Source organism: Doryrhamphus excisus, chromosome 14, assembly GCF_030265055.1.
Source record: "Doryrhamphus excisus isolate RoL2022-K1 chromosome 14, RoL_Dexc_1.0, whole genome shotgun sequence".
Taxonomy (NCBI): domain Eukaryota; kingdom Metazoa; phylum Chordata; class Actinopteri; order Syngnathiformes; family Syngnathidae; genus Doryrhamphus; species Doryrhamphus excisus.
The window spans coordinates 11,145,609-11,163,041 of NC_080479.1; the positions used below are offsets into that span (position 1 = coordinate 11,145,609).

The 17,433-nt window shown below is 41.9% G+C and overlaps 2 protein-coding genes across 5 annotated transcripts in view; one reads left to right on the forward strand and one right to left on the reverse strand.

The window, feature by feature from the left end:
* Positions 1 to 17,105, reverse strand: part of fndc5b (fibronectin type III domain containing 5b) — a 55,684-nt gene extending 38,579 nt beyond the window's left edge. For all 4 annotated transcript variants that reach the window (XM_058048063.1, XM_058048065.1, XM_058048062.1 and 1 more), the window contains exons 1-2: positions 16,963 to 17,105; positions 16,298 to 16,377 (exon numbers count right to left, since the gene is read on the reverse strand). The gene's annotated coding sequence lies outside the window, so the exon portion shown is untranslated. The remainder of the gene's footprint in view (positions 1 to 16,297; positions 16,378 to 16,962) is intronic.
* Positions 13,446 to 15,886, forward strand: marcksl1b (MARCKS-like 1b). The gene is made up of 2 exons (XM_058048066.1): positions 13,446 to 13,734; positions 14,488 to 15,886. Exons 1-2 carry the CDS (start codon positions 13,648 to 13,650, stop codon positions 15,043 to 15,045), a joined length of 645 nt encoding a protein of 214 aa, XP_057904049.1. The 5' UTR covers positions 13,446 to 13,647; the 3' UTR covers positions 15,046 to 15,886.
* Positions 17,106 to 17,433: the final 328 nt, after the last annotated feature.

Sequence of the window (17,433 nt, forward strand, 5' to 3'; positions counted from 1 at the left end):
TAACAATAGTAATAAAACACCTTTATAGATGCTTGGGAAAAATGCAATTAGAATATTGCAGCGTTCACAGTTCATGCTAGGAGCGTCATATGCTCAATATGGGGAACATTACACTATACTTTTGTCAAGTTCATTACAAATCTCATTTATAGACAATAACATTAGATATACTGCAACGGCATCTCATGCCGAAGTGTTTATTCACTGCAAGATTTCACAAAAACTACTTAAGAAAACTTTGTGACTGGTTGATGCAAGGGTGTTAAAATGAAAGATGTGAATCCAGAAATTAGACTGAGGCAGGTTTTTGACATTTTCCTTCATTTCTAACTTAATAATGCATGATTCTTAATGACTGAATTCTGGCCTGTGCAGGAAGGGGTTGTGTAAAGGTGTAAAATGTATTACTGTTTCGGAGTGTTTATTAAGGCATAATTGTTACAACGACTCTTGCACTGCGGTGGACACTTTTTTGAAAAGAAAACACTTTTTTGGAATTTTGCCCATCCTCAATTTTGCCAATCCTCATGTGAGACATGAACACATTTTTGTCTTTTTTGTGTGTTGTAAAGTTATACAAACAGACAAAAAGAGACTGCGAAGATTGCACGTAATGGGATGCACCTATTTTTCCTATAAAGCCTTCAAGTATGACAGCCTTCAATGCTCCATTTACATAATGTGACATGCATCTTCTCCAAACTATTATTCATATAATTACGCCAAAGCACTACATTATCTGTGTCGTGACACCTTGTCACACCACAACCTTGTTGGGGGTATCTGGAGGTGTTGTAATAGCACAGCGGTCTCATACACGCGGCCCGCGGGCCAAATATGGCCCGCAGGACACTAGTTGCAGGCCCCCGCCTTGATATGAAAGTTCAATGTTAGTGCAGCCCGTGCAAGTTTGATATGGATGCTGTATGGTATCATGTACCCAGAAAAAATTATTTTTTTGATTAATGTTCATGTTAAAGGTTAAATAACTGTTAATAGTTATCTTCCCTACCGGTGTGGAAGTGGTAAGTTTTTGGCTATTTAAGTTTAAAGGAAATAACTTGAAGGCTACTGTTTAGGTCGCTAGCTCTCTAGTTTGCGAGTTAGCATGTGTCTCAAGACCCTGCAGTTGCGCAATATGTTGTAAATAAAAAGAGTATAAATGTGACTATAGTCGTGTTTTGTCATGTCTACAGGGCTCTAATAATGCTTTGTTCATTTTAATCTGAAAAAAATCATTTGTCTACCCACCAACTATATGTGGTTTCTGAAGTTTTTATTATTTGCCGTTTTATTGTCATTATTATATTTATTTATTAATTACTGATTGATTTTCTTTATTCTGGATTTGTTTATTTATTTTTCATCTTATTTTGTGTAGAAAAATAAAAAGTAAGATATTTGAGAACAGTGGAATGTTTTATCAGAGATTTTCTTGTAGAAAATCGAAACCAAAGAAAAGTTTATTCATTTTTCTGTTTTTAATAAATGCGTTACTTTTTTTTTTTTTGGAAAACCTGATGCGGCCCAGTCTCGCCCAGACCCTAGTTCGTGTGGCCCCCAAGTAAATTGAGTTTGAGACCCCTGTAATAGCGGGATAGGAATCATAGGTGGAATATGTGTGTGCCATTACATGCCTGAATGAGTTCCCTCTTTTTTAGCTGTTTTTGTATCTTTAAAATGCGCAGAAAAGATGTGCGAGGATGTAAATGTGGATTGAAAATTCCAAAAGAAGTGCAGTTTTCCGTTAATGTTTAGGTGGATGGACCAGTAATGAGCCTGTAAGTTCAGCTGAAAAAAACACCATCAGCTCAACTAAAATTAAATGGAGGCTCCAGTCCAACTAAATGCAGGAATTGTCTTTGGCTACCTCTGCAGCTGGGGACTGGGCCCATGCATTTTAAGCAATAAGACAAAAGAAAATAGCACTATCATTGGGGAGCATATGCATATAGATTACATGTGAATAGACCATAAAACAACGCCTGGCCCAGCCCCAGTCCCCGGCATTACAATGTACTGTACAGTGGAGCTCCAACATTTGTGTCGAGCAGCCATTTGCACAGAATTAGGTCAACACACACACACACACACACACACGACACCCCTCCTTCTTAGTTTTCGCTGCCTTTGCTGACTCCCAACACATCTCGTTGTCTGTCTGCCTATCAATTCTTTTACAGTAATTTTTATAACCATCCCCCTGTAGCACATCCCCCCACACCATCTCCCAAAATGTAATGAGGAAAAATATAAAAATGAAAAAATAAACATCCACTAATGAATCATTTTGGAATTTTGCCACTGTCTGCCTTTGCAAGCCGCAGATTTTCATCAGTAGCATAATTCCATGAGGTGCATATAGAAGTAGTTTTGATCCGTGGTGTGTTTTTAAAGCAGTGCTCAAAGGCAAGCTGAGCTGTGCAGCCATCTTGGCATCCCCACATCCCACTCTCTTTTCAGCCTCATCCTTGGGCACACAGCCTCTCCCCTCATCAACCCCCCCTCCCCCAGCTCCATGTGCCAGCCCAGAGGGTGTGCTGGGAGGGCACAACCAACGTTGCTGTTGCTGATGATGCCAACGCTGGCCCTGCTACAGTAGCTTTCCAGGCCGCGGTTTTCAACAACAGTAACGTCCATTTGCTTACTGGCCCTTCCGTGTCACCTCAGCGCTTGTGCTCCGCCATGCAGAATGCACGCTACGTATAAATTCTCCACCAACGGAATGATGCAAATTCACCACATTCCTGGAAAATCACCTGCCTGCGGCCTGTGCAACTCCGATTTGGGTTAGGCTGAGCATAATGCAGTTGGATGCTTGGCTTTTGCATATACTTTAGCAGCATACGTTGACTCCTGAATACAAAATAAGATGATGCACTCTTTCTTTCATACTAATGGATGTACGTACATTCTCCATGTACTGTAGATGCAGTATGTAGGTGGATTTATGCTGCGTTATTTGAAGGAAACATTGGCATCTTAGCTTTTTGTTGCATTGTCATACCTTATAATTAGGGATGCTCCGTTCAGGGATCGGCCGATACCGCAACTGATCGCTTGGATTAACTTTGTATTTTTCATGAATGTGATATCTGACGGCTGACTGACAGAGAAGGTGCAAAATTTGTTTGGTCCGTTGTCAGCTCAATTTTGAATATGCCGATAAAAAAACAAGTGATGGACCAAAACGGCTCACGGGCTGCACTTTGGACACCCTCTGCCTAACATCTGTGTAATGGCCCTGAATGCTATTGGCAGAGTCCTGTGTGTGTGTCTATCCGTAAAACCATAAACTATGTCTGTGCTTTAATGTTGACAGTTAAGAGAGTTACACAATCAGGACCAAAAAGTATCAGCACACACACAAAAGGTTGATGATCTTGCGATAATCTTTGATCATTTTAGCTTCAATACAGCATATCTTATCCAATCAGGCTAAAAGGTTAGCCCAAATAATACTGTACTTCTCTGATTTAGGAACTTTTAGTGGGTAAAAAGTAACTGTGTAAGTTTCGTATTTGGTTCCTTCTCTTGTCTGACCTGTAAAAGCCCTACTCTGTGGCATTAGCAGAAGTGTGTGTGGTTTCCGGGCTTAAATCAGCTGATGAATGAGTAACCAAGTCCCTACAATAAGAGGATATAAAAAGCCCTTTCTCTTGTTTGGTGCGTAAGGGAGTTCTAAGTCCAGTTAAAAAGCCTTATTAATTTGTGCGTATGAGTGCGAGTCTGTGTCTGTTTCACGAGGCCACGTGGAGCCACTGGCGATGCAGCTGCAAACATTAGTGGGTCAGTGTGCCATCAACCCATTCATCAGCACTTCTCCCTCTTTTCTCCCCTCTGACTCACGCCCGTCCATCTATTCCTCGTCGGCTTCGCCGCTCACACTAGCGCTCCGCCGCTCGCTATGTTTTGTCAAGTGTACACCATGCAGTCTGTTACTCACCAGTGCTGAATGGGGCCCGGACACACACATGCGATGTGTTGCAATGAGCTCATCAGGTCGCATTCATGCCACCTTAGCAAAAAACGATTCTCTCTGAGGAATTTACTAAAAGGAATCCTGCAGGTGCAGTGGTATTTCTGAAAGGATGAATATATACAGGAGAGCTACAGTAATTAAACTAAACGGCTTTGCTGAACAGCGTCTAATTCCAAAGCATCTCCTAATAAGCATGGCAAGTCTCTTAAAGTGGATAATATACAGACAATTTGCATTCAAAGACTGTTTTTTATGTACTAAAGGCATCCAGCAGGCTTGGCTAACACACTTACAGTTAAAAAAAAACATTCAGGTGTTACACTCAAAAGCGTAGTTATTTTTGCAGGAAGTGATGTAAGCAATCTTCTAATCCTGAACTGCTTGACAAAACCTGCACCCCTATTATGTTTCATGTTTCATATACTGCGTAAGTATGTATGTAAGTATGAAGGATTGACTTGAAATTTCTCACACAGCTCTCTGCAAAAGACACCCTGGCTGAATCACAGCATATGTTAGTCCACACGTTTAGGTGACTGACCAGCACGTTTCAACAAAATTTCCCCAAAACAAGGCCACCATCAAGCAAAACGTTGTCGCAGGATCACAGGCAGGAGAGACACCAAATTTTACACCTTCACTCCAACTCAACTATGAACCTCTAACGTCATTTCCTGGACACCATCCACTCAGCTCCTTTAGCAGAACATATTTACAACATCACACACGAGCATGAGTCTTATGTATGTCTAAAATTGCTTATTTTCTCTTATTACTATGTCTACTGTATTGGGTAATATGCATGTCAAGTTGACTGTAGGTGTGCTATGCTTACATAGAGGGCTCTAATAATCTTAAAAACTGCCTTTAGAAGGTGGTAAATAGTTTTTCCACGCACTGTGTTCTAACTACACTTATTACGGTTGGATCTGCAACCAAATAACCGCAATAAATGAGGGATAGTGTATTACAAACAAATAGGGGCACCACAATGAATGAATGTATAATGGTTCCTTGTTCATCCACTTATTCATATTCTAAACACTTTCTGCCAATAATTTCACCAGTTTGGCTGCTTGGTGTTGTGTTCTGGGGGCCTCAATCCTGATTGGAGTTTGTATTCCAGCAGCCAACTGTCACTCAAAATGGCGTCAAAAACAAATTGCACACAAAACCCTCAAGTGCTCACAGCAATTCTATTGATTACCTAAAGTGTCTGCCTTTAAAGTGTCCAATTGAATATAATAACAACATACATTACATATGTATGATTACAGAAATAGTGAAAATACTACGGTAATTTTTGCAATTGGTTGAGTTATGTTGACAGAAGAGGCATGAATGATGACACTCTTTCTATTCCCTTTTGCATATCCACTTCCCTTAAATCTACACCTTCAAGACTTTCGTTATCCTTTCAAGTAATAACATGGTTTCTATTTCTCGTCATGACCCATCCACTGCTGTCCTCTGACATTCTTAAAAGTGGAGGGGAGAAGAGGAGGACGAGGAGGAGGAATAAGAGGAAGGGGAGGGGGTGGATGCGTTGCTCAGTTCTGCTGAATGTGCTCACATGTATGAAAGGAGAAGAATTTATTTTAAGACTTTTGCGTGGGTGTACACAGATTTGAAACACACACACACACACACAGAGTGCACACATGCTCAGAGATGAGCCCTGACCTACCTTTATATCAACCTTGTTTTGAAAGCAACTGCAAAAATGCCTCTCCTCTCTAGCTACAAGACGTTTCCACCTGCCTATATTCTCTTAAACGCATTACTCAACGCACACACACACGTTGAGGAAAAATCAGGTCACATCCTGAAAAGAAAAGACACACAAAGCACAAGATAGAAATTGCAAGATTAGGGAAGGAACAATAAAAAGCTGTGAGCGCCATATCGCACCATGGACGTCTGCCTTGTTGTGTCATAGGATGTCAGCATTGCCACAATGTTATTATCCAGGAGAAACTGTTGTCATGGCAATAAGGTCAGAGGCATGCTCATATGTCAAAAGGGATTTATACTGGGCTGGCACCATTTCCAGTGCTGTGTGTGTGTATATATATATATATATATATATATATATATATATATATGCACTGGACAGAGAATGTGTGTTTACAATATGTATAGACAGCAATGAGTCAGAGATGGCCATTCACATTAACATTTTACTATGTTTCCAAGAAATGTGCCAGAAAACTGGATTGTCGTTGGTTGGTTGGTTAAATAAAGATTAAATACATTCAATCAAGGGTCTCCAATAGGTAGGTTTATGTATCAGATCAATGTATACTTTGCTTTGTAAATAAAGTGCAGTTAAATATTGCCAATAATATAAACTAAGTAGCTTACCCCTTCTTTCATCCTTTGAATTGTGATGAAAGTTGAAGACCCTTGTACTAATATTAATATTATAATAAATTGACACTCTCCTTCCCAAACCAAATACTGCTCCCTTGTTTGTTACTGTTTTTTAAACAATTTTCGACACCACTATTTTGACATTTTTAAGTGAAAAACTGATTCATTTGTATTTTGACGCCAATTGTCAGCCTAAAACACCATAAGCTATTTTATTGATCATCAAACAGACACACATTTCATGGCACATACCATTTATGTGTCGCGTTTCACATTCCTAATTTGGATCTTCCACTGAAACATTGTGTAAAGCCTTCACCGAAAGTGCACTGTGGCTCACAATGACACACAAACTCCCACTATCTGGACTGATGTTGGGAAAGAATAAGTGGACAGAAAAAAAAACAACAATTCCCCTTGGCTTAAATGTGCACTGATGTGGACGTTTCCAGTTGCAGTCGTTAATGGAAAGTCCCAAAGGAAAGTCCCAGATCTTTCAGGTTCTTGTCTTTAAAGGCGTCCACTTCACTGTCCGCCCTGAAACTCCAATCAAAAGGTGAACAACACAAAGCAATCGTTCCCTCATTTGCAATTAAAATTCTCTTGGGTGTCTTCCTCAGAGGAGACAAGATGTAAATGTGACCTAGTTACTTTCTACTGAACAGGACTGGTAAATGAAAACATAGCACCTTTGCTTCCTGATACTATTGTTGTTTACCCCAAACTCCCTGACCCCTTGACCCATGGGCCACCAAGGCAGATGAGCGCTAAAGTCATGATTATTTTTCTTGCTTGCATCCAGCATGGACATCTGTCATGTCCAACATGAAGCCATATGGTATCTATTGTCCACATTGACCACTGCAAGGATGGCTTTGATTAAAATGGCTGCTTATAATCCGGGCCAGGCACTGTTTCCCCCACAAAAATAATTAACTTCATCCTCTAAACATGACATTCCTGCTTTGTTTAGGGTGACAGTGTGATCAGTCAGAGCACCCTCCTCAATGAGCTCCTCAGTTTCTATTTAATACCCATAATCCTTTGTCTCTCCAGCCTGCCGCTCTTCCTCCTCGCTTCACTTTCTTCACCCACCCTTTTTTCACCCCCCCCCCCCCCCTCCTGACTTGTGATGCTCATCCACAGCAAGATGAGGCGCAGAACAATGGGTCCCTTTGGGAGACTGAGTTCACCCGCAGTGTGCGATCCAGACATCCGTGAATATACGCACAAAGCCTCATTGACGGCTCCCTGGTAAGAAGAGGGGTGACTCTCTCCTCTTGCGGATAAGACCCTAGAGTGTGTGGCAAGGGCTTGATGTGAAAATGAATTACAACGGCCACAGGATCAAAAGCGGGGCACAGGTAAAGATGGATTCAGCATTCCTGCTCTAACAGCAATGCATTCCTGGGTCAGGGCAGTGTTGCAGGACAAGCCCCAGGCAGAAAAAAAAAATACTGTGATCAAAGCAAGCAAGGGGGAAGACCAGGTCAAAGGGCGGGGACAATCTGGAGAATAACCTGAGGTGGAACGCGGAGTAACAAGGTGTCAATAAGTAATGGAGAAAGTGAAGGAGACTGATGAGCTCAATTAGACGTCCGATGAAGCTCCTGTTAACTCAAACTGAAATTGAACAATACGTGTATCTGGATCGAACCATTTAATACAGGGGCCACGGTTTGGTATCGAACAATAAGTAACACAGCAACACGGCCAGGTCATCGAACCCTGATCTTCCAGATCCCCTTATTGTGTGGCCAACACGCTAAACGCCAACTTAGGGTTTACTTGCACCAAATTTAAACTCAACACAGTCTGGGAAGCAAACTCGTAAGCAACCTAAGAACCATCTGTATATTTTGAGGGAAATTTGGGAATAAAGCCGCATTAACTTAGATTGTATTTATTATAACACATTTGTCGTACAGAAGGATTATGCAAATCTATCAGAGTGCTTTCATTCCATTCATTCCATTGCAACACAGACACTTCTCTATCAACCATTCAATGGGCAGCGGACTGTCAAGCTCCACCCTCCAGAACCTAATTTAGGGGAAATCGTGTACCTTACTGAACTTAACCAAGCACTTAATGCAAGCTCAAAAGTTCTCAACTTCCCATTATTTGTTCACCACTTCCTTTTGACCTTTTCATCGAAGAATGGTCCACCATACAAGATAACATCTTGTTACACACCTCAACCACACCCAGGTCAGCTCTTACTTATTTCCATCGTCTTTCCATCTAAGGTCTTGGCTATCCACTCAGCCCCCGTTTTCTTCTCCATACATTCCAACCATCAGTCCAACTCTATGAACTCAGTCACAGCTGATGCCCTCCTTGCTTTGTATGTGTGTGTGTGTGTGTGTGTGCATAATGTGTGATCCATGTGTGAAGGATTGCTTCTCTGTGCCTTACCCCCCCGACACTCAGTGGTAGTCCCATGACAATGCTTCCCTTATATGAACATAACACACAGACGCACATGTGCAGACGCACACGCAAGCGAAGCGAGGAGACGACGAGCCTCGTCACTGGCCTCCAACACAGTCGTCATCGCCGCTACCCCGCGCATGTCTTTTCACGGAAGAAGAAGAAAGGGGGGCTTGATGTTGTTCCATCTGCGAAAGTTAAGCATGATGTTACCTCAGGCGGGCTGAAGAAGCCCATTCACGGGAGAAGATGGCTCGAGGAGACGGGAGCCTGCGTGCCAGGCATTCCACAGCACACAGTGGACACATTATTATGACATTTACAAGGCCAACTAGACAGATACAGCGTGATATGTGTGTGAGAAAAGGTCGTCCCCTCGGTGTGACGGCTATGGGAGAACCAGAGTGGAGCATAAAGATATTCTGGAATATGACAGAATGTATGCACAAAAATGAAACCAAATCCATCCCATAAGACAAAACACTAATAGAGTATTCTTCCTGAAGATTTGGTTCCTTGCGTAGTCATGGTTACGCCACTTGGTCAAGGTTGTGGGGGCAGCTATGGATTGTTAGTTAGTCTTGACTCACAGCAACACTTATGAAACATGCCAAATGGGCAAGGCGGACACATAAACATCAGTCTTGGCATCACGGACCCATCCGTACAAGCCGGTCACGTTTCAACAATGCAATTCATTTAAAGGGGACCCATTATGCTCATTTTCAGTGTTTTGTATCGAGTTGGGCGGCACGGCGGTCGAGTGGTTAGCGCGCAGACCTCACAGCTAGGAGGACCAGGGTTCAATTCCACCCTCGGCCATCTCTGTGTGGAGTGCATGTCTGGGTTTTCTCCGGGGACTCCGGTTTCCTCCCACATTCCAAAAACATGCTAGGTTAATTGGCGACTCCAAATTATCCATAGGTATGAATGTGAGTGTGAATGGTTGTTTGTCTATATGTGCCCTGTGATTGGCTGGCGACCAGTCCAGGGTGTACCCCGCCTCTCGCCCAAAGACAGCTGGGATAGGCTCCAGCACCCCCTGCGACCCTCGTGAGGAAAAAGCGGTAGAAAATGAATGAATGAATGTATCAAGTTGTGGACTCCTATAGAGCAGCTACACACAATAACCCGCACAAAACGCTTTCTAGATCTTCCAGATTCTGCGCCTCTCTCTACAGTGTTTTCACTGACTTCCTGCTTCCAACCCAAAGGGTCTGTTTAATTGACTCCACCCCTGGCCCTCCTCTAGGTACGCCCACTCTGCTGGGTTTGTGGTAGTCATAATCCCGTAATCGTCTAGTTTATATAAACAACAAAGGTTTGTAGAATTACAAATGAATTTCCATCACTTTTGTTTTCTTTTTGTTAAATGTCACAAGCCGGACCCGCTTGTGAGTGCTTTTAGATGTGGGAGGGGCCTACAGCGGCACACTCTGCTAGTTGAGAAGGGGTGGGGCACGTAACATGGCCTGGTGGTTAGCACATCGCCCACTCGGTCGTCTGTACGTGACCTGTGATTGGCTGGCGACCGGGCCCAGGCTCCGAGAGAGCACAAGCGGTATAGAAAATGAATGAATGAGAAATCTGTGTATGGGAAACACTGCAGCCTATCAAAACTGTCATTGTTCCACTCACCAGTTGTTAGTCATGAATTGAATAGAACTACTGTAAATAATGTGCAAAGTCAGAAAAGTTTTTACTTTTTTACTTTTACTTTTAAGTTTTACTATGAAGTGATGGCACACGAGCCTGTCAAGTATTTAAAGGCAATCACAAAACACTTTGGTGTCAAAATATTGGACATTCTTGAGACAAGAAATTGCGGCAAGAAAAGTTAGGGTATGGCAATGACGTCACAGCATCGCCTGATAGTTATGAAGTCATCCCCACCGTACACACAGTCCCGAGGACGCTTTATTTCATGGCGTCTTTAGCTTGCTATGATATATGATGATGTAATAGTCCGTGTTATAGCGCTGAACCGTTATATTTCCTTAACACTTAAGATCTGTTAATCTTTTTAATGGTCCTTCAAAGTCTCCGAGTCATTTGGACATATGGTAGATTAAAACCACACAACCAATGGATGTCTTGTGGTCAGTCGTTGTTTATGTTCTAAGACCGTTAAATGACCAACTGAGCTTGAAAGAACATTATTTATATAAATCATCAATACAGTAAAATAGTCTTTTTGTTCATACAACAGGCTTCAGACTCTGCCGTCTACAGGCATGGCGGGCGCCTCTTGCAATATCTCCACATACAGTGACTGCTGCCGTTTGACGCCCCTGCACGACCTGAAGCGTCACTGTTCTATGGAAAGAAAAAGCGCCCCAGATCATGGTGGCGCCATCTGGAAAATTGTGAGGCCTTTGAAGATATTTTTTTATTCACAAAACCTTTCTGTCGCAGATGTTGCCTGATGGGTATCGGACAGGGTCAAGGATCGTCCTGTGTGTTTACGGACAGCCAATTGGATCCTCTAGGTGAATGGGTCCTCCGGTGACATTTATCTTGACGTTTTTTGTTCCATAATCTTGAATTTGGATCTTTCCTAATCTGTCTAACCACGTCCAACCTCAGCAGCTCCACAATCCCACCACGTTCAAAGAGAGAAAGCTTTTTTGCCTTTGCCATCAAGAAATGACATTGAATCCTCAAGATTTTGGCCTTTAAAAGTCTGTGGTCTTAAACTGTACATCAGTTGACAAACAGCCTATTTCACTAGAACGCTTGTTTGCAATGAACTACGTTTTTTTGGGCTCACTCCCATTTCTTCTCCACGTAGAACCTCCTTAGGAGCCAACAGATCAAAATGTAAATTACTGCAATTTTTCAACTGAATGTTGATCAGTAGCGCGTTGCAGCATCCACACACTATTCTACCAAAGTCTAACTGCTTAAACTACAACATGTTTTATGTCTATAAAAGACGACATTGCGTGCAACAGTTCTTTTTTGCAGAAACTTGTGCCTTAGCCTGCACATGAATTGAAAAGGTTGGGCCTCTGGCGTTCTGATGCTCTCGCTAAATCAATTAGATTTATTGGTCACAGGGGAGATCAATTTGTCACATTGAACACTGAGACTCTTTTCTTCACTTAATTGAGATATGTAGGGTTAACAGCTGTTGCGAGAAATGTGCATGGGAGAAAACGATCAGGTGGAATGTGCATGATCATCACATTGACCTTTTTTTCCCCCCCTCACTCCTCTCTTCTGGTATTTTGTTGACAAGCGGAAGTGAACAACAAATCCAGTCACACAGCCATGAGGACTCAGCATGATATACTATTAGTCCTAATGCTGATTTTGTTCATCATCCAGACAAATACACTGGACAATAGGTACAACAGATTCAATCTGTATTCACCATTGTGTGTATGGTCATTTTGCTGTCTGGATGCTTGCACTTGCAACATCAATCCTCAATAAATTGCCTTACAACTCGTTGCGTCATGTTATGTATCACACAGCTGTACGATGACTATGCAATTGGAACAGTCACTCATTCATTTTATTCTGCAGACGTGCACTTAACTCATTCGCTACCAAAGATGGATTTCTATGTTTTTCCAACCCGAACAGCCAATGCCTTTTAGGTTTCTTTGAGCGAGAGGCAAGAAGAGATCATGTTTAGTGCCGTGAGATGGCAGGGGAGAATTTTAGAAGCGCTCGACATGGAGGATGTTGAAAAGCATGAAGGTGTGTAGCATGCACACAGTTACACACTGAAGGAAATTTCAAATGTTCATGGTGTAATACTTGTCAATAAATTGGTGTTTTCATGTAAAAACAAGTTTTTTGTATTGTTTATGTTGTGGCATCCAGTTGTTGAGATATTTTGGCTAAATATATATGGCTACATTTGTGTCACACTGAAAGTTGTGCTTGAACAGTATTTTTGTGACCATGCATAATAGTATAGATAAATGTACTCACATTAGGTACATTATTAAAAAGATGCAAAAAAATCTGAATTTGAATGCAGAATTAGCTCTTTCCTGATATCATTGCCAACTTTTTCTACACAGTCGCAAACTACAGCCATAAACTTTTTGTGGTAAGTGAAAGCAAAAGCTGCAATTCTTTTTTTTTTTTGGGGGGGGGGGGCGACTCAAAATGAAACTGTGTATGTGTGGGTTTACAATTAACTCAGAGAAGCCCTCTGTGACTCAACAAAAGTCATTTAAAAGGTTAAAGGTATTAGCCTAAAGGTCAAAACTTGCCCGGTTTACGGTATTGGAGATGACACACAAAAAACATTATAACTCATTATACTAAAATACCAGTAAATGAAATCTACTTTTACACACACACTTAATGGAGCCGTAATCACTTTTAACTGCAGTCCTCATTCTGGACTGAAAGCCAGCAATAAAGCAAGTGGGTGATTTTTACTGTCGTGTGACCTCTCATATAAAAGAATAGTTACACAAGGGACATTTTATGTATGTTTTAAATTTAAATATTACACATAAAACTACAGCAATTCATTCCCGGGGGTCTTCTGCCAGGCAGCGAGCAGCAATTGGCCAAAGCCTGCTAGTCTGGCCCCCACGCAAAACGCCCATTGGTTGAAAAAGCCCCAAGCCCCGCCCACCGGGTGTCGCCCCAAACCTGTTGTATGTTGAAGCGTTGCGTTCAAGCGCTGATGAGTTTAGAGGCTCTCTCTCCACCGGGGTGACAAGTACGAGCAAGACGGACTTGGAAGAATCAATTAGAACATAAAAAAACACTTTTCGTCGCTTCACAGCAGGATACGCGACTCGACCTGGGGTTTGGACTAACTTCGGGCCACTCTTTTTTAGTTTTTCTTTTTCATTTGCTTTGGAACGAGGCAGACAAAGAAGACAATGGGATCGCAGTCATCCAAGGGAGAGGTGGCCGTGGAGGCGAACGCTGCCGCCGCTGATGCTGCGGCTGTCAAAACCAATGGACAGGTGATTGCAATGAAAAACCTTCATTTCATAATGGCGGGGTTCTTTAAGTTTGCAAATAAGACGAATGCACCCTTAGTGGGTTTAATCTGAACGTTTCCGATGAAGAGTCAGGTGTGGCTTTCAGCATCCTCGCTCATTTTGATGATTAACTTGAAAAAAACATACAATTACATGTCTTAAGTCAATTATGACTACCATTAAGTGCATTTAGGGGGGTGTTTAATTCAAAATCTCAAAGAAAGGGGGGAGGGGGCGTCTTGAGCGCACGTAGACAGCCTACTCCCTTTTTTTTTATTCTACTCATCTTCATTCTACAAATGTGCACCTTTCACATTTTAACTACTATTCGATGTTAGCAGGGATTTAATTCATGATTCAATTTAATCTAGGACACAACCACCATCAGGGGGGTTGAAATAGAGTTTAATGTGTGTTATTGTTATCATTATTTTTACCAATTTAGTCAACAATAAGGGAAATGTAGTCGCTCCTGTCGCGCCTTTGTTGAGGCTGTCTGGTACCCGGAGCCGTCTGCATGGCTCTATCGCCGCCTATCGACCAGCCGGGGTGCTGCAAGGCGTCGCCTCTCTACCCAGGCGACGCTAATTGATGAGCACGACGATGCTCTGCAAAATGATGACACACTCGCATGAAAAATGATTGGAATGGGCGCAGATGTTGAATTTCACGCCACGAACGAACAATATTTAGCTTTTTGGTGTAGTTTTAAGAAGATTTCATTCTGATTTGCAGGAGAATGGGCATGTGAAGACCAATGGCGATGTCTCCACCAAGCCTGATGGGGATGCGGCGGCCACCAACGGCTCAGCCGAGGCTGCCAAGGAGCCCGAAGCAAGCGCGGAGGGCGACGCCATCGAGCCGGCCCCAGCCGCTGATGGCGAGGCGGCCAAACCCGAGGGCGAGGCCGCCGCCGCCAACACCGCCGCCGACGGCGCCACCAAGGAGACCCCCAAGAAGAAGAAGAAGAAGTTCTCCCTGAAGAAGTCCTTCAACTTCAAACTCAACCTGAAGAAGAGCAAGAAGAACGAGGCGGTCAAGGAGGAGCCAGCCGCCGCCGCCACCTCTGAGGAGAAGCCGGGGGAAAACGGAGCCACCGCTGCCGCCACAGAGGAGAAGAAGGAGGAGGTGAAGGAGGAGGCTCAAGCCGAGGCCCCGAAAGCTGAGGAGGGGGCTGTCAAAGAGGACGCCCCCAAGGAGGAGGCCAAGGAGGCAGCTGCCCCAGCCCCCGAGGCCTCAAAACCCACAGAGGAAAGCAGCTCGACCCCCGCCCCCTCTGAAAAGAAGGAGTGATTGTATCTGCAACTCAAAATGAACTGGGTGAACTGTTTTTCAAAGAAAGAGAGAGAGAGAATTTAAGAGTATATATATATTTATATATATATGTGTATATGTATACATATGTATATGGATATATGTATATGTAAATATATACACATGTATGTGAGAGACTCCTTCGACGTGCCACTTTTCGTCAAGACGACAGACTAGATTCACTAGGTCACTTCCTGCTCGACATCTGGACCTCGACTGACTTTTCAGGCTTTGGCCTCGGCGGCGGCGAGATGACACCACCCAGCGCGTGTAGTCGGACGAAACATGAATGGAGGACGCATCTTTTTTCGCCCATCTTACAGCTCAAGATGCCTCCTTTGCGAAGGAAAGAAGAAGAATACAACCGGGACACCACCACCACTTGAAATGACTGTTAAATAGCTAAAAAAATAAAATAAAAAAACAGAAAACAAGAAATCCGAAATTTAAAGAGACTTGGCAACTTTTTACATTCCTATATTTTAACCCAAATTTGAAGTATTTTGTGGTGTATTATAGAGAACCATCTTAAAAAGAAGCTATGTCTTGTTTGTTAAAAAAAAAAAAAAGAAACTATAGACAAGTTTTGATTTTTACCTTACTATGAGAATAAAAAAAGAACACTTCAGCTTGCTATGTTCACTGTTGCGGTTTGATATGAAGCAGAGTTGTTTATCTGTCGTGTGTGAGCCTGAATCTGCTTTGTCTATGTAAATACAATTGGATTGATTTCTGTTCTTTATTTTGCTAATGTTGACAGATGTTACTGGTTTTATTGTAAAGTTGATAATGGTAAATAAATGTTGGTTACCCGCCTGTGGATGTGACTTTATGGTTATTTATACACCACACACATAAACAACAATAGGATCATAAACTTTTCATATTAAGGAACACATGTAAACCATTTCTGGGTATCCATTAGTGATTAAGACACAAGATGTCTGACATCTCTACGTCATTAAACATTAGCACATGAAGGTGAAAGGTCTTTTCCAATGAAATATTCATCATCTAAGTAGACAATTTGAGCACCCTAAGGCCTTTTTAAACAGAAATACAGAACAGCGCTGCTGTGTAAGTGACACTAAAATCCCATTAAAGTCCTAGTCTCATTAATTTAACACAAATATATCACATTTATGAGGATTAGAAGGGAGATTACGGCACGTTCATCCTGTGTGCATCTGACCCCGATGGCGTTTGACATAATTGAACACACCAACCTTACCATGTTAAGTCTGATGATCCCTGACTGTCATCACCTCCGCCTCATTCTTACACCTCACAGTTGCACATCAGCAAAATTGCCTGGAATGGAAGGAAGGTGCTTTCTTTAACATGTATGGTTGCATGAAAAAAAGGGATGACCTAGTTCACACACATGTTCATGTAAGTCTTCATGCAATTTTAATGAAGCTTCCTTCAATTTTGGCTTGCGGATATCAAACCTAATAAGAAAAATAAGTAAACACAAATAAACTTTATTTCAATTCGATTTTGGTTGTTTTTATTGTATTTATTTTATTTGCATTCTTGATTCCTTTGCATCACAAAAAAGGATGACTGCATTTCTCTTCCAGTCAAGCGAAGGTCTGTATGGAAATTAGCTTACATTGCCACCTGGTGGTCGGTGTTTGTAACTGCACTTGAGTTACCTGACAATGTGAGAAGGTACTGTACACTGAGATGTTAGTTTTAAATTATATGCACTTTAACATTATAAAAGTGTTTCTGCAAAGATTCGCAAAATACCACTTACATGAAGTAAAAAACAACATCTTACTCTCCACACTTTTTTCAAAAGGACCTGTTTACAACTTCCAACGAACAAACAAAAGTAAGCAAAGAAAGTCCAACTAAAATAAAATAAGGATTACTCGCTCGATTACTCACTTGGTAATTGCAGGAAACTGTCGACGTCTTTATGTGATCAAATGATGCAGTTTCTCGCCAATAATCATACCAACCGCACATATATCACTCTTATTTACATTTAATGGGCATCGCCATCTTGGATTAGGCTCCGCAGTTCACTCTGGTCGTAAAATACTTACCTGCGTCGCAAAAGGTCGTAATATATAAAGATACAACAGCTCAAGGTCATTTAATCGTGATATTTTAAAATAGTTTGAAAATGTTCATACTTATTTGAAATGTGATACTATAAAACAATATTACACAAATTATTTTAATGTAATGTGTGATATTTCTAATATTTGGACTTTAACATAAAGTGCAGTTCAGCTGTAAAACAGGTAATAATATCAGTACAGCTGTTGTGCTGGATCTGGAGTGAAGAATATTCCCTTTGCACTGACATGTGAATGCTTCTTGTTAAGTGCCATATTTGTGCTTTATAATTGA